General features: G+C 37.3%; 1 protein-coding gene across 14 annotated transcripts in view; it reads left to right on the forward strand.

Moving 5' to 3' along the window:
- Positions 1-21,847, forward strand: part of CADPS2 (calcium dependent secretion activator 2) — a 519,662-nt gene that overhangs the window by 444,558 nt on the left and 53,257 nt on the right. For 7 of the 14 annotated variants that reach the window (XM_073238523.1, XM_073238521.1, XM_073238513.1 and 4 more), the window contains 6 exons: positions 211-367; positions 12,856-12,997; positions 13,124-13,243; positions 17,974-18,129; positions 19,479-19,626; positions 20,358-20,372. In XM_073238523.1, coding sequence (XP_073094624.1) covers positions 211-367; positions 12,856-12,997; positions 13,124-13,243; positions 17,974-18,129; positions 19,479-19,626; positions 20,358-20,372 — 738 coding nt within the window. The remainder of the gene's footprint in view (positions 1-210; positions 368-12,855; positions 12,998-13,123; positions 13,244-17,973; positions 18,130-19,478; positions 19,627-20,357; positions 20,373-21,847) is intronic. The other 7 variants (XM_073238517.1, XM_073238511.1, XM_073238524.1 and 4 more) reach the window with 3 other exon arrangements.

A 21,847-nucleotide genomic window follows, 5' to 3' on the forward strand; every position in this document is an offset into this window, starting at 1 on the left:
CTTGCCCATACTGACTGTGAATGTTCTAGTGTATTTATTTCCAATACTTCTTTTTTTTCTCTGAATAAAAATATTAAAATTTTTGGTTTCATACTCTAGAGCACTGCACTATGATTTAACAACTAATGACATGTTTTCAAGTGGCATAGTGTTTGTGCTTATTTCTAACAAGTATTCTACTTTTAACATCATTTCTTTATACTTTTACAGGCATTTGCCTGGTGGCCCGATTTATTGGCGGAGCATGCAGAGAAATTTTGGGCATTGTTCACAGTGGATATGGATACTGCACTGGAGGCTCAACCACAAGACTCCTGGGATAGTTTTCCTCTTTTCCAACTGCTTAATAATTTCCTCAGAAATGACAGTGAGCACATGCATTTTCTTTAGTATATGAATGGGGAGGGGTGGGCCAATGCCATGTGTGTGAATGTGTATTCACAGAGCCCTCGTACTTGCTCAGCAAATCAACACAGATAACATTAACGTTTCTTCAGCCTTTGAGTTTATCAGACCAGGGTCAGGGGGAGACCAGCAACACCCCCATACTGCTCCCCTAGCCTTTGAAGTTTCTCTTATTCCTACTTCCTGCTTTCATCGAGGACTAATAACATAAGCACCTTTCTCACTGTACCTTGAAAGTCAGAATATCTTCCAAGGTTAACGTTTCTAAAGCACTTGAGAATACTTCACATCTCTGAAAAACACCTTAGAAATGTATTAGTCTAGAAATCATGTTATGTTGAAGCTTCTGCTACTATGCATTGTGCTAATATTTGCATGAGAGGGATTCAGTTCTACAGATGACAGTGTAATATTGTTATGTGGTATGGCTTGCTCTCTCAGAATTTAGAAATTAGAGAATGTAAACGTTCCCTATTGAGACATTTCTTACCAATGCAATAATAACTTTTACAATTATTATTTGGGTGCACAGTCTTCCAGCAGCCAGTACAAACCTAGTTTTTAATCAGGATTTTATGGAGGCATTTCTTAATGTGCAGATGCTAGACTTTTCCTACGATGGTTCTTCTTAAAGTTTTCCTTAAACCCTGTTGGATTACTACTGAGAGCCTTTGCTTCAACACTTACAGTGATCACAGGGTCACTAATTACCTATGCTATAAAATTCTTTCCCTCAGAGACCAAGTTGAGGGAACTCTGCCTCCTGCTAACCTCTGGTTCTGACTTGTTCTCCATGACCAATGTAACCGCCTTCTACTATCGGTGTATTTTCTTCTTCAAGCCTTTATTCCCAGATCATTCATTTCTTCCACACATGATAGGGTTTTTGTACTCATTATCATTCTTATCACCTTTCTCTGAATAAACCTCACTCCATTTTTCAGTATTTCCCTGGTGGGTGGTGCTGAGAATCCTGTTCACAATGTGGCCTGAGCAGCCCAGACCCCACTGAGAAGGGTCTTCTGCCTGCCCCGTCTTCCAGCGGCCCACAGTTGCGCTACTTCTCTGAGGAACTTAGTCACACTGTGGATGCATTTCAAACTTGCTGTATTTTAAAATTGCAGATGTTTTTGCTGCTCTCTTTCCAGGATACCACTATTATGTACTTCTAGGCTTAAATTTAAATCCATGTTTTCACATTTATCCTTGTTTTTTAAAAAATTGTTGATTTGACTCATCACCCTAGTCCATTGCTTCTTACCTTTGTTTGGTTGTTCATCCCTTTGAGTCTGTGATAAAACTACAACTATTTTACCGGGGGAAAAATCCACATAGATATTAAATTGTGCATATATCAGACTTCCCTTGGTCATCAGATGTAGGACACTGGATTAAAAAACCTCTGTTTTTAGTAATTAATATCATGGGCCAGACAAAAGCACATCTGTCTCAGCCTCTTGTTACTCGACCTTTGACAATCGCTTAACCTCTGTAAACCTTAGGTTCTTCATCTGTAAAAGAAAAAAGTAACAGTACTACAGTGTCATTGGCAGTGAGGATTAAATAAGGTAATAACTCATAAATACAGGAGATGCTAGACAAATATTACAGATTTAGTCTTAAGATTTCAGTCTTGACTCTTTCATCTGTCTTAATTCATTCTCCTATCCAATTTCATTTCCAAAAGTTCCTATTAGAAAGCCAAAGAACTAAGCTGTGATTTCTACTTCAGATACAACCACAATATCTACTCCCAGAATTGCTAAGCCCACATTCAATTATCCATATGTCAATCATTTATTCCACAGTGATTCTCAGCCATTTTTTTAAGTTCCATTTGGCTCCTGCCTGCAGCTAATGACTTTCTCCCTTTCCCCTCTTCCTTGAATGAGTTTATTTAATCCTCACCACCAGCGACACTGCAAGTACTATTATTTTCCTTCTCTTTCCCAGTCTCTTAGCATCATTTCTCTTCCACTGAGAAATTGTAAGTTAGGTTTAGTATTATCTTAAAACACTAAACCTGATGCCAAAAATAAATACATGTTTTATGCATTAAGTCCTCAAACAAGAATAAGTACAGGATTATTTCTAACATTACTTTCTATGTTTGCATAAAAACTCAAGAGTTGGCCATATTAAATTTATTTGGGGGATTATTAAAAATGAAGTATTTATTATAGTTCATATCAAACAGTAAAGATGATGAGTCATTTAACTTATTCAACATATTAGAATTTATAGAGAAAACAAACCATGTTATAGATTTCATAGAAGTTTTCTTGGGGAACCTCTACTGCAACTTTAATAAATTAACATCCTTTAATGTTTAGTTTTAAGAAGAGTTCTTACACTGAGTCTAAATTTATGAGAGTTATATAAAAAATAAATCTAAAATGTTAATCACAGAAATTTAATATCATCCAGGCTTGTAAATATTTAATTCAAAAGGGGTTCACATTCCTCTCCTGTTTTAAACCATTTCTATAACATTGGCTACTATTAAATGCCTGAAGTATGGGTTTATGTTATTTTGAATATTACTCAATCAAAACATGGAAACCTTTGTTTATTACTGATGTCTTTTGAGCACTATCAGTTTTTGAGGGTAAGACTAGATCTTGGCTTTGACTTTTCAGTGATTAATAGACTTTAGAAAACATCAGTTATTTCAGAGAAAAACAGCTCCTCCATGTAGTGACGTAAATGGAAAAGCTCCCCCGTACTGTAATTTCCTTTTTGGTGCTGGGAGTAAACCATAGTCTGGGAATTGAAGTAGAATGCAGTAACTTTGATTCCAAACACACAAATTGATACTATCTAAAGCCAAGACACTGGATAACATCTCAGTAGTGGGTAATACATACATTGTTTGCTATGAACGTCACCCTTGATAATAATGAAGAATGTTATTAATAATTATTTTATTAAAATCCTAAAAGAGTCAAATGGTGACTTAATGACTTCAAATGTTAAATGTCAACCTATATCTGCCCCAAAATTGCCCTTTTGGAAAGCTTATGGAAAGACATAAAGCTTTTATCCTTTTAACCCTTGAAATAAAGGGCCTTACATCACTGCCATGTATGAAAGTTTTTACTGTACTGACCCAATTAGCAGTGTAGTCCAATTATAATTAATTACAAGTTTAGCCATGGGTAATAGGATCAGATTGCTCTGAAATGTCCAATCCTGGAATGGGAGATAATTTGCCAAATAACTGCTTACTGTTACCCCACATGTGGTATACCACTAATTATATATAGACTTGAAATGGTTGTGATTTTGTTACTAATAATTCACATACTTATGTTTGTTTTTCCAAAATAAACATGATAAATACATCTCTAACTGATGGAGATATTCGTTAGAATTTGTATTTTATGTCTTAAAGACTTTATAGCTGAGTCGTTTTTGTTTCTCAGTGAATGATTCAGATGTTCCCACTGGTTTTTACCATCTTTCTTCCATTAAAATGTGTATGCTTTGATGTCTAAAAATAGGTATTTATCTTTTGGAATGTGGGAGGGATTAGGCAAACCTTAATTTCCAGCTGAGGAAACTGAATCCCTAGAGCGGGCTGTGCCTGGGCAGGTGCCGGCTCCCAGGAGTCAGGGACAGAGTTGAACTGGAGGCTGATCGCTTGGTCTCCAGGTGGGTCTCAGCCGGCAGTAACAGAAGCAGATTCTGGGACATTTATCAAATAAGATAACCTTTTAAAGGAAAATAGGAGATTCCTTGAACTTTTACTTTTATCTCATTAAGTTTTATAAGGGCCTTAATTGTGGGCACAGAGGAAGAGAGTTGGTTAACAGGTACAGGAAGGACCAGATAATGGTTGTCTCAGTGTGTATGTTACAAAATGTCCAGGATGAGGAATCCAGGACTGAACTAATTAGTGGGGAAAGGGATTCAAGACAGTAAATTCGGTTCCTAGTCTAAGGAGAGGAAAGGATTTCTGTCTGGGGCTTGTGTCTTTCCTTACTGTTGGGCGTGACTAGGGAAAGTCTTACCTTTAAGAACCCTTGGAGATGAAATGTGGTTTTCCTCCAGGAAAGAGGACCAGCTGCACCACAATTTTAGCAACTGTTCCCAATCTCCCGCCCCTCAAAGACTTGCCCACTGACTCCCAGAACAGGACTGGTGATGAAAACAAGCTCAGGCTCCTCCTATGCAGAAAACACCCTCTCCACCCTGCCTCCATCCAGCCTGCCCCTCTCCCCCCAGCTCAGGAGATAATTAGATGGGTAATCACTTGAAATGGTATCTAAGGAAACAGTTTTGAAAAAGAGATGTATTAAAATCGAGGAAAAATAAATGTTTTCATAATGAAGCAATTGGCACGATAGTTAAATGATATGGAGCGATTGTAAAGCCAGCACAAATAGATTCTACCCTTGCGTGCTATGTTCCACAGTTGTCCTGTCGGTAACAGATACGGCAAGGGACCGCTTCTGACAAATGAAAGCCATCTGCAAATGGCACAATCGTTTCTTTCAGCGCTACTGAAAGACAAACCCTTGGAGCTAGTCACCTTTTAATCTGTGGATATGCTAGCAAGTGGCAAATGACCATTCTGTTGGGAACTAATTCCCAAGTGAAAAATGCCACGGCGCTTCTTCTTTAATTAACAGCCTTTTCACATTGCTAGCACATTAAAGCCATCCCGAAGAACACCCATGCTTACATAATCAATGTCTCAGCATCTCTGCCTACACGAATCAGAAATGTTCGGGCTCTACACTAAGTGAAAACCTACTCGGCACAACTTTCACCTCCACAACGACGGCCTCAGAAAAATCGAAAGAAGAAAAATTGGAATGTGGTCTCATGAGGATAAAAAGGCTAGTGTTAATAATTAACAAGGAGAGTGAAGTGGAGTCAAATTAGCCATAATAGAGCCCAGAGTGACTGGCAAAGTCACCTCTCATTATCAAAAAACTCATTAAGAAATGAAGAAGTGGAAATCCCGCTGGGTTATTCTCACACTTAGGTTGTATCAGAGATTATTTTTCAGATTTCATTTAAAGGAAGAGCTGTTAGGTCACCATATTGTATATTAGGTTAATCTTCAAGCTTTGAAATATGGAGGGCTGACGTTTGCATGTTATCCTACCACAAATGCTAAAATGAGCCATGCATGTGACATTCATGAATTGAAGTGTATAGATCTATATATACACATACTAGAAACAATGCAGAAAAGATGTTAAGTTCTAGACTATAGTGGGCTATGTGCCAGCTCAGATTCATATCTACATACTTTTACAAATGAGGAAATGACCGCTCAAATGTGAAAATGTCTTTACCTCTAGTTCCCAGAGTCAACTGAATTCCAAATGATATGTCTCAATTTGTTTTACCAGCTAGTGTAGTGAAAGAAATACCAAAGCATGGAGTCACCGGCCTTTTTTGTTTTTAATTGAATTCCTCAATGATGCTTTAGTTTCTTTACCACATGCAGAATTTTAAATTCTTAATCTGCTTTTTATATTTTCTTAGAAGTTGGTGTCATAGAGAAAATAACCTGCCCCAAGATGCCTACATGTCTGTTCTTCACAATAGATTTGCAGGAACATATGACATTCCCGGAGGCCTTACACATCAGGAACACCACCCTTGAGGGCTACTGATCGTGTTACCACCATACTCAACTATTTCCATTACCAGGGGTTGGCAAGTATTGTGAGACATAACCCCAGAAAGCAGAAGGTTGTATGTCACTGGAATAAAATTATAGACCTTTCCATTTGGCTTTTATACTAATCTCAGAAAAGCCAGCATGAGAATGGCAGGACCATGAAACCTCTGTTTACCTTTGCCCTAAACCTTGGTAATGTTTATATTTTTCCTGAATTAATTCTGCAAAAAGAGGTTCTGAATGCTTATGACTTACAAATCTCAGTCACCTCGCAGATGCATGGATAAAAACAATTCCTGCCCTTGAAAAGCATATAATCAAGTGGAGCATGTGGAGATATATATATATATAATATATATATATATATATATATACACACACACACTACAAACTATATAATACAATTGACTGTAGAAATATAACCCAGTTATGTGTACTGTATTATTGTTTACTATAGTTTTACTTCCATTTGTTGGGTTTGGATTTGTGGCCCCAACAGTAAGAAATATTATAACACCAGAGGTCTCACTCCTTGTTATAACAGATAGAAGGATAATTTTTAACAAGTGCCACAAGGGGAAATTTGGATGTGTTTTTAGGAGCTTACCATGCTAGGAAAGGCTAAATTATTACTGAACTGTATAAAACTACACATCAAGCTTTTAACTAAAAGAATAAAACCCAATGAGTTTCCTATTCTACTTAAACTTTAATAGGCTGAGTTTCCTTTAGGTGGTGGATTTTTATTGATATGTATTCAATAAACACATATTATTGAGTGCCTATTTAATGTGCCAGAGTCTTGGCTGGGTGCTCCCTAGATCTCAGAGGGGTTTTGGTTGCAGTGTGTGTGTGTGTGTGTGTGTGTGTTTACTTTTACATAATGCTGTTCTAGGCTACAGTCCTCCTGACTCGTCTCCTGACGCCCATATTCATATCCCTATGGTAGGGATCCTCACTATATGCATTTGTCAACATGGAGAGTGACCTCCTAGTTTCTGTCTTAGTCCACTATGCTTTTATCATTAAAGGGTAATATAATTTGTAGTTCCTTGGATAGTTTTGTTCTATGGCAAAGTCTTTTATTTTTATTGTGGCTGGTGTTTGTTTTGCTGGTCCTGAATTCCTAGTTTCCTACTGAAGTGCCTAATTAGATTTTAGTGGGGGGAAATCATTCTTCCTCGTAATCCACTAATGCTGACTAATTGGAAGAGGGCAGCACAAAATAAAATCAGGCTATATGGTCTCAAGAGCATATTTACCCTAAAAATAATACATGAACTCTTTTGTCTGCTTATTCTTCATTTACCCAGATATTATTGTCTGAGTAATTGTTATTAATTGGATCCTAGTTTAAATTCTCTGTTGAAATCTTACTACTAAAAGCCTATGACAAGTACTCCTATAAAGGTAAGACTCTTTTTGGTATGTAAATAGTCAACACTAATGTATTAATTATTGGGATACTCAAAATAATTGGGCACATCTGCATCCCTAGTTTGCCTTCCATTTAAGCCTTTTGCTTTTTTTTTTTTCTTTGTCGCATCTAATTGTAGCATTGGGCTTGATGTCACTGATGCTTCATTATTTTCTGACAACATTATATTTGGAAACATGGATTCTTGGCAGGGAGAAAGGTTATTTTTATCAACAAAGTAGATGCTGGTCCTCCACTTATGTTCTTGAAATCACTACTTGGGACTCCTGAGCAGTCCTTTCTCAGACCTTCCACAACCTCAAATGTAATGTCAGAAGCACTGCATGATGCCACATTGAGAACTTGTCTCCTCCAAGGAGCTGTTGCAATGGGAAGCTTGTAAAGGCTTGATTTGGACAGGTGGCTGCCCCAAATCATAACCTATCCTTATTAAACCATATGGAGAAGATAGAAGCACTCACTCTGATGCCTGGGGCTACATATTAAGAGGGCTTCTGACAGTGTTTGTTAAGAGTGGAATGCAAACTGGCATATGGACAGCTGAGAAAAGGAGCATACATTTGCATACACAGTGTAGCATCGTATGCACTTCTGTAGTCTTTGCCTTTTGAAACTAATTTTTTTTCTTTTCTTCCCCCCTCTGTGCTTTTTCTTCATTTTTTCTTATTTCTCCTTTTCCTCTTTCCTTCTCCCTCTCTCTCTTTCTATGTCTCCTTCCTTCCTTCCTTTTCCTGAATCTAGACCAAAGAAATAATACCACCAGTTGCTAGTTTTCTAAAACTTTGGGATATGGGTTTATAATTCGATTTTTTAAAATAAAAAGAAACATTGTGCCAAAATATGAGCAGACTTTTGGCCAGAATTCAACATGTGTGCCAGGTCTGGAGAGATATAGGGCACCTCCATTTTCTACTAATCCTTTGGAATATAATAGTTTGTGTCAAGATTCATGACTGAACAGAGAACATCCTCCCTTTGCTACATTCATTAAAATAAAGGCATAAAACAGCATTCATATCCAATAGAATGTTTTGCAGTCTTGAACATCTGCATCAAAAAATAGGATTCACGGTATTTTACATAAAATAAGAGATACGCGGGCCTCAGTAGCTTCTTATATGGTCTCTTGAATAATAATGTAGTAATATTATATCAAGTAGCCATTCATTCAACAAACATTTGGACACTTGCTCTGAGCCAGGGAGGGACTTCACTGGAGACTAAGAATACAGACATTGTCCCTACCCGTAAGAGTCCTGTAAGGACCTTGCACCCTGATAGGGAGGAACAGATGTGTTGACAGGTGCAGAAGTATAACATGGCCACAGGAGAAGCCTGTACAGGCAGAGAGTAAACAGGGGAGCCCACCACCTGCGCAAGAGGACAGCAGAGAGACGCACGTTGGGAAAGGTTTGGAGGGATACTTAAAAAAGCACTTTCAGAAAGGTTTGAACTGAACACTGAAAATTATTAAGGCTGGAATCAGGAAATAGGACTGTTCAGGCAACAAAAATGAGCCAGAGAGGTCAGTTTGAGAGCCAAAATAGACCATGGATGGCTTTCATCCATGCTGGCTTTTGGAATTTGTTGTGGTGATCCGTTAAATGAGAATAGTTTTTAGGAAGAATATTACTAGTTTAATGTTTTAGCAAGCCTCTTTGCTGGAGATTTTAAGAAGATGGATTGGCACAGAGAAAACTAGGATCCCAAAAACCAGTGTAGAACTAATTACATTAGTTGAGGCAGGAGATGAGGAGGCTGATGAGGAAGAAAGGAAGGGGACATGTGAGAAAGATATTAAGGATACAAAGTACACAGGTTGTAATTACTGAGTGGATGTAGGAAGTGAAAGAAAGGTCTGTGGTACAACTTCCCAGTTGCTGGTACAGGGCCCAGGTGGACAATGTCTATTTTCACATTCATAGTGAAAATAGAAGAGAAGCAGGTTTACTTAACACCATGAATCCACTGTTTATCACCTCTATCAAAAATGAGAGTTCTTGCTAGAATTACATTTGAGCCAACTGTTGCTTCACCTCTGAATCATTATAACATTTAATAATAAACCTAGAGTGTGGTTCTCCTTATGTACTTTATTTTAACAAACCAAGTATGACTCAATAGCCAGCACACCTAATCTCTAAATGTATGGTAAAGTAGCATTTGCATGATGAGGTTAGCTCCTTTATAGATGTAGCCCTTTGCTACATAAGCAGGTGTTTTGGTCTTAGAATAGTTAAAAGTACTGACAATGCATAACAGCACTTATCAAGACATAGAGCCTATGGTTCTTTATCTTTTTTATTGTAGGCCTTATAAATTAAGGCATAGGCTTATGTAGTCTAGCTCTATAACACCATAAAATTGTGCATCTTTCAATGTGTCTTATAACCATATTGAATATTTTCAGTGTTAATTCATTTTTCAATTCATTGAATATAATAGTTTTGCCCAGCCTCTTGCCTTTTTCATATTGTAACTGAGTTTTACAAAACTAATCCTAAAAACATATAGTTCACCAAAGATATGGTGCAATGTGTTTGTCATTTGCTAGACTTTTTTTTAGCCTAAAGTAATCAAGTACATATCTAGGTCATAAAAGATACTGTTGTTAGATTGGACGGTTGTACGTGTGGATGAATAGATGCATAATGGTTTATGGTCATGTAAACTGAGGATGATGGTCTTATAGTCTATGGAGGTTAAGAGGGAGCTCTGGTATGAAATCCTTGCCTGCTGTCTAATGACTAAATGACTTAGCCAAATGTCTAAATTCTCCTTATGTACTGAGTTTTCCTAATTGATATGATGGAAAAAAATAATAGTGCTTCCCTCATAGAGTTTTGTGATGATTAAATGAGAGAATGCATATAGAAGGTTTAGCACCCGGCTTGACACTCCAGAAATGCTGTCAGAGGAGGAAGAGGGAAGGAGACTTCTTCAGCGGAGATCCAATAAATTCAGATGTGGGGATATTTTTTAATTTGCTTGCCAGAATGATTTAGATGTTCCAAGGGAGAGTATTTCATCCTTAATGTTCAGAAGCCTTATTTAGGTGACATTTGGTAAAAGGAACTGAATTACATGATCTCTAGTACCTTCCAGCTCTGTGATTGAATCTCCACGAATAAATAAAACTCCTTTCAGTGTGCTAATGAAAACATCATTAAGATAACATTAGTCTCCTAAATAAAACATTTATCTTTAAATATGATTATCATTCCCACTTTAATAGGAAATCTTATAGCTTATAGATAAGCCAGAAAAGATTATTTAACCACAAAAAAAATTCTAAACCATATCAACTAAGATAGAAGAAAACCTGTTGTGTTTCCTTCCTTCTGTATTTAGGATTACTTCCTAGTCCAATTCCAGGTCTGTATTTTCCAAACTCTGACAAATTTCAGAATCACTTAATTAAAATAATCAATAGTGGGAATTTTCATACTCATGCCTTCTTGGTAAGTATCCCATGCTTTGCCTAAGTTTCAAAAAATATTATTTTGGGTTTTGGGGTATTTTTTCCCTGAAGAAAATGATGTGGGAAATTGGCGTATTTTGCCAAGCATTTTATTACACAATACTATTAGAATTGTTAGTAATTAGAGTTAATTGCACAGCTATTCAAATCCAGAAAAGTGAGTGGGATTACTGAGAGACTCTTCTCCACCTTCCACCTCTGCCACTCCGAGTACGTGGTCTGTGGTAGGAAAGAAGTGAACGCTAACACCTTGTGTGCTTCTGTCCTTGGGCCACCTACTCCAAGTTCTACACAGCAGCCAGAGATTATATCATTTCACTCCTGTACTTGATCAAAAATGTACAAGAATGCTTCCCATTGAACCCCCATAGAGCTCACACTTCTCACCATGTCCTACCAACTGGACGTCACCTGGAACCAGTCTTGGCCCTCTCTCCCTCCACTCCTGCTGCACTGGCTTCCTCCTGGAAGCCCATAGCTTATTCCTTCCCTAGAACTTCTGTCCTGGCTGTTCCCTCTACCTGGAAATCTTCCTTCCAAATCAGTGGATGCCTCCCTTGTTATTTAGGCTCAGTTAAAATACCATCACTCCTGAAACTTTGTCCACCATGGTGTCTATTTTTAAATTTTTTCACTTTGAGTGTCATCTAAAAAAAAAAAATCACAACCAGGTTTAGACTGTGTTCACTTGAGAAATATGCACCATTCTCCAAAAAGTTACAAATTCTTTATTGACTATTACTTAGTGGTACTTAGTATTTTCCTACAGATCCTTTACTTGTTCATAGTGCAACCTAGGCATGTACTGGTCGTTTTACTGCATCCATGCTGCTGTAACAGGACACCCTAGACTGAGTGACTTATAAACAACAGACATTTATTCCTCATGGTATTGAAGGCTGAGAAGTCCAAGATCAACGTGTCTGGTGAGAGCCTGCTTCATAGACAGCTGTCTTCTCACCATGTCCTCACACAGGGAAAGTGCCAAAGGAGTCTTTCTGGGGTCTCGTAAGAGCACTAATCCCATCCCTGAGGGCTCTGCCCCCATGACCTAGTCACCCCCAAAGGCCCCATATCCTAATTTCATGCCATTGGGAGTTAGGGTTTTAACATAGGAATTTGGTGGGGGAGTCGGAGACACACAAACATTCAGGATACAGCACTGCCTTAAGGTCTAATGAAATTCTGTCCTGTGCATACAGTGGAGGTAAGTGCACCTTCCCCAGTCCTGTCCCAACAGCACAAATCCCAAGACTTCTACAGCTGCTTTAGGTGGGACGTGCCATACTACACCTCGTTAAAGACAAATGGGCAACTGACAGAGGCATGGGATATGCTGGCTGTTTTTAAAGACATGTGGAAAATGGGATGAGGAAAAACAAAATTCACAAAAACTAAAAAGTTCATAAATCAGAACAGGCCACAGTCACCCTGCTGGTGAATTAAACAAGTGTATCTCTGAGAAGTAATCAGGCTTAGCTCTTAGAATTAAATAGGATTAGCTCTTCTGTGACACACAGCGCAACACTGGGACTGTAACTCTGTTTAACTGCTGTATTTATGTGTGTCTGGGGATCCAGCAGCAAGCCTGAATCTCCAGCAACGGATCTAGTGTTATACCTCATGGGTTAAAACTCTTAGGAAGTAAAAACATGCCATCTGCCAGGAACATTTTATAGAGAGAATCTATTTTTGTTTTTGATGGCCATATTTAGAAGATTGATAATCCTTCTTGATCAGTTTTCATTTTATGATACTCAGTATGAGGAGCAAGATCCCTTAGCATCTGTATTTTATCAGCTCTGTGTCTGAGGGCAAGTTTTTCTCGCCCGTATTTTGCAATGCCTCATTGTCCCTCTGACAAACACTGTTTCTGCTTGACTATTTCAGCACTTTTATGTAATGGAAAATTTCACAAACACTTGCAAGAAATCTTTGTACCCTTGGTTGTCCGCTACGTTGATCTCATGGAGTCCTCCATCGCCCAGTCCATTCACAGAGGTTTTGAGCAAGAGACATGGCAGCCGGTCAAGTAGGTATCTTCCTTAGTGCACCGTAGAGCCTCTGCCTCTTCAGTCCTAACCTTACGACTTTACCCGTGGCCATCTGTAGTTGTTGCTTATGGGGGTCCCTTCCCACGTTGTTTGTTTCTTTACAGGAATATCGCCAACAGTCTTCCCAATGTAGCTCTTCCAAAAGTTCCAAGTCTGCCTCTTAATCTTCCACAGATTCCTAGCTTTTCTACTCCTTCGTGGATGGCTTCTTTATATGAGTCCACGTGTGTATTCCTCACTTATTTCCTGGTGGTGTGTTAGCTCGTGCATGGCCTGGGCTGTTCCGTGCAGATGTGTCTAGGTTGCATGGCATTTGTCATCGGTGGGTGAGGAATACTATGGTTTGGTTTCATTTGAGTTCCTAAGCTGTTAAGCTAAGCTTTAGCATATTGATGATAAATGATACCATTTTTTTTAAAAAAATACACTCGCTGGTTTGATGTACTTCATTTGCAATCTGTGGGGCAGGGGTCATTTTGTGACCCAGGTTGTACACAAGCCTAAGTGATAAAACCAGAGCTTTCCATAGTTAGACAATCAGTGTGGCGAACAGTATGTCTAGGATCCTTAGTTGGTTTCAGTTTTGTTACTGCCCACGTGATTTACCTCGTACATGTAGAAAACCATTGTAAGATAATTTCAAGAATATAATCTTTTTCTATTTTTATCTTAGTCTCACCTTTAAAGAAATCATACCGCAGGTTGCAGAGGAGTTATCCTTTATTTACCAGCACCAGCAAGTTATCCTTTGGTCCTTTCATATATCAGTTGATGTGCCTTGTTATTTTTAAATAATCTTTACATCATTAAAAGCCATATTTATTAACTCCACTTTGTGATAAGGCTACTTAATGCAGTTGCAAAACTAAGAGTCATTAAAGTGAAAGAGACACAGACTTTAAAATCAATCAGCCTTGAATTTAGATCCTAGCTTATTAATTGCTGTCTTTCTTAGCTTCAGTTTCCTCAACTCTAAAATGATTATGACACCTAATTCAAAGATATTTTTATAAGGTTTTAAAAAAACAACTGTGAAAAAGTACCTGACACATCCTAGATTTTCCATAAATGATAACTACGCCTACTCTACATTACAGTTACTATCATCAATTTCATCATTATTATTCATAGCTGTATAGTTTTCAAAAGAATGAGCTTCACGACAGCTAAATGAACTCAGTAACAGTCCCTGCTGTGCCCAATCTCATACACAATCAGTTAGAAAAAGTAATCATTAGAAGAAAAATAACTAACATTTATTGAGGATTATGTTCCAGGTACAGTGCCATATTCTTTATCTCATGTAAGCCTTATAACAACCCTGTGTAACAAATGTCATTATCCTCATTTTACAGTTAAGGAAACTAAGTCATAAAGAAGTTAAGAAACAAAATCTGCCTGGGGTCTCACAGTTAAGTAAGTGACAGAGGCAAGATTTGAACCCAGGTTTGCCTGACTCCGAAGCCCTCACTCCCATCATTAGTTTATTCTGCTTGCAGAGAATACACTTGGCGGGAACTTGTCCAGCATCCTTTCTGCCTGTCCTGCCACCAACTTCAAGTCTGCTCCCAGTCAACTATTCATACAATCAAGAAAAGAGAGAAGAAAATACTACGAAAGAGAACAATCACTTGCAAAATAGTTTGGCAGTATTTCTCCAAGTTAGACATCATCACTGTACTCATGATAACTGTTAGAACATTAAGTTACATGTAAATCTTTTGCTTTTAGGCAAATGCTTTGGGCCATGATAGTGTGTGGAGTGTTGTCTGTGTGTGCTCAGAATTACCTAGGAGATGTAATGAACCTTTTTAAGTTTATTATTATTTTGTACTTCTTTATACTGTTTTATAATTTAACTCCTCTTCTTCCTCATCCCTCATCTGTTTAACACCCTTGATTTTAACCAGGAACACTACTGTGGGCATTACTTTGTGAAATTTAGGGGTTTTATTTTTATCACTAGTATTTTATTAGCTTTGAGATATGTGTCAACCCTGAATCTCATTATTGAGAGCCCCTATTTAAAATGACCCATGTCTCATCTCAGGACAGGAATCACGACAAACTGTGGCCTGGTAAATGAAGTGCCATGTACTTTCATCATTCTGGGCAAAATAAAAAATGTTTCACAAGTAGTCACCACTGCCAGGGTTATCAACATTAGGCTCTTTGTCAGGGTGCTCAGAATGACCTACAATGTTCTAATATTGCAGTTAGTTTTTTGAACTTCTGTTATAAATTCAGAAAAAAAATTTTTTAAGCATTTTTAAATTTTGTTGCAAAGCAAAAGAAATTCCATTGCACTTACGTAAGGAATTAAAAATACAACTACAACTACTGATTAAGTAAAGACAAATAATATCACAGCAACCTTGAATTTGAAGATACAGCTCTACCTGTTAATGTATTAATCACTTTAAGAGGTAGGTGCTCCTAAAACAGAAGGAAAAAAAAGCAGCAGTAGACTCATAGACACTGAGAAGTGACTAGTGGTTACCGAGGAGGAAGGGTTGGAGTTGGTGGGTGAGAAAGGTGAGGGAGATAAAGGGGCACAATAATTCACAATCACAATATAAGTCGGCCACGGAGATGGTAGTACATCATAGATACATATATAGTCACTGATTCTGTAACATCTTTCTATGTTGATAGATAGTAACAACACTATGTGAAGGGGTGAGGATTTCATAATAAGGGTAACTGTTGAGCCACTGTGTTGTATATCTGAAACCAAAAGATTATATATCAATGATACTTCAATTTTTTAAAAACAAGTAAAGAGAAGGAGGTATAGGTGCTCCTCCACATCTCTCCCTCTATATAAAATTTTCATTCTGGACTTTTTAAGCTCTAAAAGTAAATGCCAGTAATATAAGTCTCCTGCTGACATTTTTAGGAAATTATCTGAGTCCATTATTCATGTTTGAATTCTTTAATCTGTTAATAATACTTACAAGAATAGGTCACTGATTAGAAATAATTTTAAAATGAAGAAGTTCTGAATAAATTGCAGGTTATATATACCAGCTCAAGAGAAAACCTATTTATATTTTTCATCTATCTATTTAATTATAACAAACACTTGTTATCTTAATTACATTTCCAATTAAATACACTTACTGTTCAAACTCTGAATAATGTCAAGAACAGAAGAAACATATATCCATATTCTCTATAAGAGTTAATTGTCACATATTATTAGAAGTCCATCTTTAATAGAATTCTTACTGTTAGGGATTTTGTTTTGATGATGGCTTTTTATTGTTGTTTTGTTATGCGGTTAAAGAATACATACCATATTTCTCCAAAGTAAAAAATTATAAGAAGTAGATTTGCTCTTTGCCAGTTGTATGCAGTGACTTTTAAAACATAGACCCCCAATCTGCCAAGTTACACACTGTGGATACACAGGAGGTTTTGGCTTGGCCATTTGTTACTTTTATTTTTATTATCTATATGGCAATAAGGAGAGGTAAATAGAGTGTTTTTCATTTTTCACAGCAATGTCACCATGGTGTTTTCTGGTTCTTTTGTTAATGGTACTTTGGAGGCACTGAACACTAAGGTTAGGAGACACTGCGTGAGTGAAGTAATGTGGGTGGCGTTCAGGGCTGTGCTATGATTAGTCCCTCGAGAACTTAAGTCTGAGGACATCTGGACTTGACAGGGAGGAATTACTGGCAGAAGGAGAGGAGGCAAGCCAAGTAGGCTGGTGATAGAACTGAGATGCCCAGCCAGAGGTAGAAGGGCAGAAATAAGCTTTTAACTAGCCAGAACAGGACGTGATTTTTTTAAAGCTACCTAATTAAGATATATTTAGCTTAACACTGTGATCATTTGAAAGACCTTTAAAAGACACTTAAAGTTTTTATAAAAGTTTTCCACCATGCCCTTGTGTTACATTAGCTTATTTTATTTCAGTTTTCTTCGGCACACTAAAAATACAAATTTTAGCTTAGTATCTATTACACAGTTGTTGGAAAGCTGAGAAAAAAATTAATAATACAGCAGCTTTTTTCCCTTTGTTTTATAATTAAGGTTTCAATATGTTTTAATGTAGGACTATTTTACTTCAAAAACCTATGTTTCCCTATCAGGTTATATACTTGCATAATAGAAAGTAATAGTATTATCCTTTGCCCAAATATGATACGTACTTTGATACGAATACCTTCATACCTGGTGTGAACAATTATAGTCCCCAAATTTTGCCATAGTAATGAATGCATAGCTCCATATAGGAAATATAGGCTCCATAGTTCATTAGATGTTAAGACCTGAAATACAGAATTTGAGTTCAATTTCAGAACACCCTGAATGTCATTTCTCTGTTAGACCATACCTCTTACTTTTTCATTATGAGCTAGAAAAGGCACAGAGCATTTCAATATAAATGTAAGATTTGCTTCTCTACTCAGCTCATTTCATTTCCAAAACCTGTTTCACCTTCACCTGTAATTGAGAAATTTAAGGCTCCTGTATGCTAAACACCTGTAGACAGAAGCCGTCATGACAGAGGCACATACGCATAAGAAGAATAAAGCTGTTCCTGCCATGTGGATTTTCTTACATAAAACATACTTTTCTCAATTTCTGCAGGAGATTCTTATGCATTTTGTCTTTAGCCTAGAGATTGATAAAGAATACTTAAAACATTTGTTCTATGTATACAATTTGATTTCTTTTCCTTACTAAAGTATCCTTATACATTCTTACCCTCTTTTTTGAAACCTTACTACTGTAATCATTTCTATTTTGTTCTCCTTGCCTTTAGTAAGAACTGAAAAGGAAGAATTAGGAGGTTTACGAAGAAAATATTGATCATTAGAGACTTTACATGGTATTTTTTCCATGGATGGCAATTGATATAAAAAGTAAAAACCAGTGTAGTGGTGATCCACCGAGCTAACAATGGAAGTCGTGATATTCCTCTTTCTCCTTTTTCTTCTAGCAATGGCTCAGCAACATCAGAAGACCTTTTCTGGAAACTTGATGCCCTGCAAATGTTTGTCTTTGATCTACACTGGCCAGAACAAGAATTTGCCCACCACTTAGAGCAAAGACTTAAACTAATGGCCAGTGATATGATAGAGGCCTGTGTCAAAAGGTAGACATGTATTTTCAAGTTGCTGCTGAATTTGCCAGCACCCAAAATACCACTTTTCACCAAGTACCTGTTAGATAATTGTCACAAGGGAAGTTTCAGTATGTGCTATTCCAAAATGTAATGGACATTGGGCTCCCTGATCTAAATACTGGGGACCCATGTAATTGATCATTTTTTTCAGGTCTTCTAACCATTACCCTCCTCAGTAGTACCATAGCATATTAATCATTTCTGTTGTACTTATTGTTATCTCTCTGGGAATACTGTGCTGTAAATTCCCAAGGCAGTATTTCCTGAGACATATGGAAATGGTCTGCTAAGTACTTTATGCCTTGTGCCCTGTATCCCTGCGCCGTGAAATGGCATAAGCAAACTCAGATTCTGATCAGTTCTGGCAATTCTGTCTTCTTATATTCTCAGTCCACATCAAATGAATTCCATGTATCCATGTACATTCTTCATAATTTAACAAGAAATAGTTATGAGGCTTTGGAGTCTTCCCAATGTGCTTTCATTTTTTAAATAATTCTTACAAAGTCTTAATAAGCTGAGCATTGTTTTTCCCATTGGCCTTGTTCCTGATATACACAAGAACAATGTGGGCAGCATATTGAAGAAACACTGATTGAAGCAACTGAATAATCCTAAATTATTGAAAGCAAGAAAAATCCTGTCTTTAGAATAACATTTAGTGGCCTCCTAGGGCAAGGCCATGAATTAGCTTATTTAATGTTCACAAAAAATCGTGTTCATCATCTGTGATTCAGGTGTCCCAGATTTGTGAATAGTCTTTGGGTACTTTGGCCAAACCAGTTCCAAATTGCCTGTTTTGCAGTTTCTTTCAAAAACCTAATTGCCACTTGGGGTACTTGAAAGAGAATCTAAGTGACGTGACATAAAAGATTTACAGATTCTGTGTTGTACATTAATGATGACATTTTACAGTCTTCCAGACCTGTACTTTTTCCGATTTGGTAAACCCTCACACAGATGGATTGTTCTGCCTTAATGCAATGAAGCAAGTGATTTTTTACATAGATGTTAATTCAGGCAGTTAAGAGAAACCATAAGGTTTTTCCACTAAAGGTGCCTACATGTAACAAAGAGCTTCATTTGAGTAGAGATATTGTCTGTTACTGCAAAAGCTATGTGTAATATAAAATATCCCAGTCTGATCTTTCATTTAAGATACCTCAAGAGCATTCCACCCTTAGCTCCCAAGCAATGCCACATTCCTTATTTGCATGTTTTAAATTAGCCTCTTGTAGTGTTGATTTCACTTATACAAAACAGGTGGGACGTAGGGTATGTCAGAATTTCTTACTCTGAATTCATGTTTTAATGAATAGAACAAGAACTGCATTTGAACTCAAGCTGCAGAAGGCAAGCAAAACGACTGACTTACGCATTCCAGCTTCCATGTGTACAATGTTTAATGTCTTGGTTGATGCCAAAAAGCAAAGCACCAAACTCTGTGCCCTGGATGGAGGACAGGAGGTAAGTGGGTTGAGTGTCACATGTGGACATGCAGCACAGGGTGTCTGACAGAGGAGGGTGCTCTTACCAGAAGTCTCTAATTTGATTAGGTTTTAAAAGCTCAAATTCTCCAACCCCAGTGTTTATAGTCTTCACTGTAATAATGGACTGCCCTTTAACCTCTATTCATAACAGTTTTTTCTTTTTTATATGGAGGACTGCCTAAAATTTTAGAAGTGGCCATTGAATTTCAGATAAACCTTTTAACAACCTAGGTGTTGTGTATTTACATAAACCTTGCTTTTCACAAGCAAATGAGAAAGCTAGAAAGCTACCTGCTTCGTTTATACAAATATAGAGTATTCAGAGTTTGCATCTAAAAATCAAGCCATAGAAATTAGCATATGAAATAATTTATGTATATACAAAGTTTTCCCATTTTTAAAAACCAAGTAGAAGCATACTTAAAAATCAGGCTTCATGTTGTTTTCTATTTTTAATAAATGTCCCATTGTTTCCATTTGATTTGTATTTTGTTTGGTTCTATATTCACAAATGCAGTTTATTTTACCCTACGACTTATTTTTGTTGAGAGCGATGATTGAGTGAACATACATCCATTTTTCTTAGATTACCTGTTTAATTTGACATTTTGTTGCCCTTTTCCCATTGTAATTACTTTTCTTATCATTTCTTTACTCTTCCTTTATGTTCTCCTTCACCGTCTTTTTTTCCCCCATGGCATGATCCAGTTTGGTAGTCAATGGGTAAGTCTCATCTTTTTTTTTTTTTTGTAAAGGCACATTTTCATTTGAATTACTATTTTTATGAATGCATACTTTTGTTTTCATCTTTTCAAAGTAGAATTAAAGGATGAATTCCATTTTCAGGTTTTTGGTTACTATGTACGTATATAATACTAACAGCTTACCATAACATAGCAATACCCAAAGACATATTAAAATACATGTAAATACTTATACCTTAAATAATACCCAGGGGAATGTTTCTTCTGTGTTAGGGTGCAGAACATACGTACAAACTACTCTTAGATTTTTAAAGATAAAATTATTGTAAAACAAATGAATTCACCCTCTCTTGAACTAAATTCTGAAGAAATTCAGAGGCAGAGTGAATATTAACATTTTTCAAGATGCATGTACCTATGCTTTCACTAGTACTAGAGGAATTTAGGGCTTGGGGCTTTAGGTGACACAGAGCATGTGTCAGGGTAACCTGCAGCTGTAAGGAAGGAGAGGCCACTCTCAAGGCCACTTCATGCAGAAGAGCCTGATGGTGGATTTCAGTGAGGCACATGCCCACTAGTGATACGTTCTATCCCCCCCTCTGGCCTTGGGATGTGCACTTCATCAGAGGCAGGGGGGAGGCCGGCCTGTGTCAGCCTTTCCCCTCCCCAGCACTAGGCTGCCTACCCGTTATCAACCCCAGCTTCAGAGGAACATGTTTTGAAAATATTTATGCATACAGGATTCACTAGTTCATATATATATGTATTTCTTGATAAGTCATGGATATGTTAAATCTTACAAGTCTTACAGTTGACACCTGGGAGTCAAACTCAGGGTGACTCTTTACGGGGCTGACATTACTCCTCCAAGCAGAAGGGCTCAGGTACCTGTGAAGGAGGATCAGAAGGCTCACTCTTTGTGAATTTCATTGTTACTTAACCCAGATATAGACATTAGCTGTTTGGCCATAATTTATATGCCTGTACACATATATTTCACTCTTTGAGCAATTCAGGGGGAAAAGATGTATTTCTAATACCATAGCATACAACCTTGCAGTAACTGATACATAAGTGTTATAGAATGTTCAGTAATTATCATTGTCTGATTACTTACAACATGATTTATTATCTCATTATCTGAATGAGGAGGCAGCTGTCTTGGATACCAGGGGCTCATCTCTACCTCCTCCTGTTTTTTCAGTACCCACATGGAAACCTTTTGATTGTCTCATCAGGTTTATGGAATCATTTTACATCTTGCCATTAATACCGGCCTTATCCATTCATTCTTATTTTAACACACACTGCAATATCTGAAGCACAGGAGGCCCTTCATAAATACTTGTTGCATGAACGGACTGATTTGTTGTTACAGCTTTAAAAATCCTCCCCTGTAAGATGCAACCCACTCCAGTCCTTAAAAAGAAAAGCAGGCACACGCGGAGATGACAAAACACTGTTGCATTGTCAAATGATTCTTTACATTAATAG

The sequence above is a fragment of the Manis javanica genome, chromosome 6 (assembly GCF_040802235.1).
Source record: "Manis javanica isolate MJ-LG chromosome 6, MJ_LKY, whole genome shotgun sequence".
Lineage (NCBI taxonomy): Eukaryota > Metazoa > Chordata > Mammalia > Pholidota > Manidae > Manis > Manis javanica.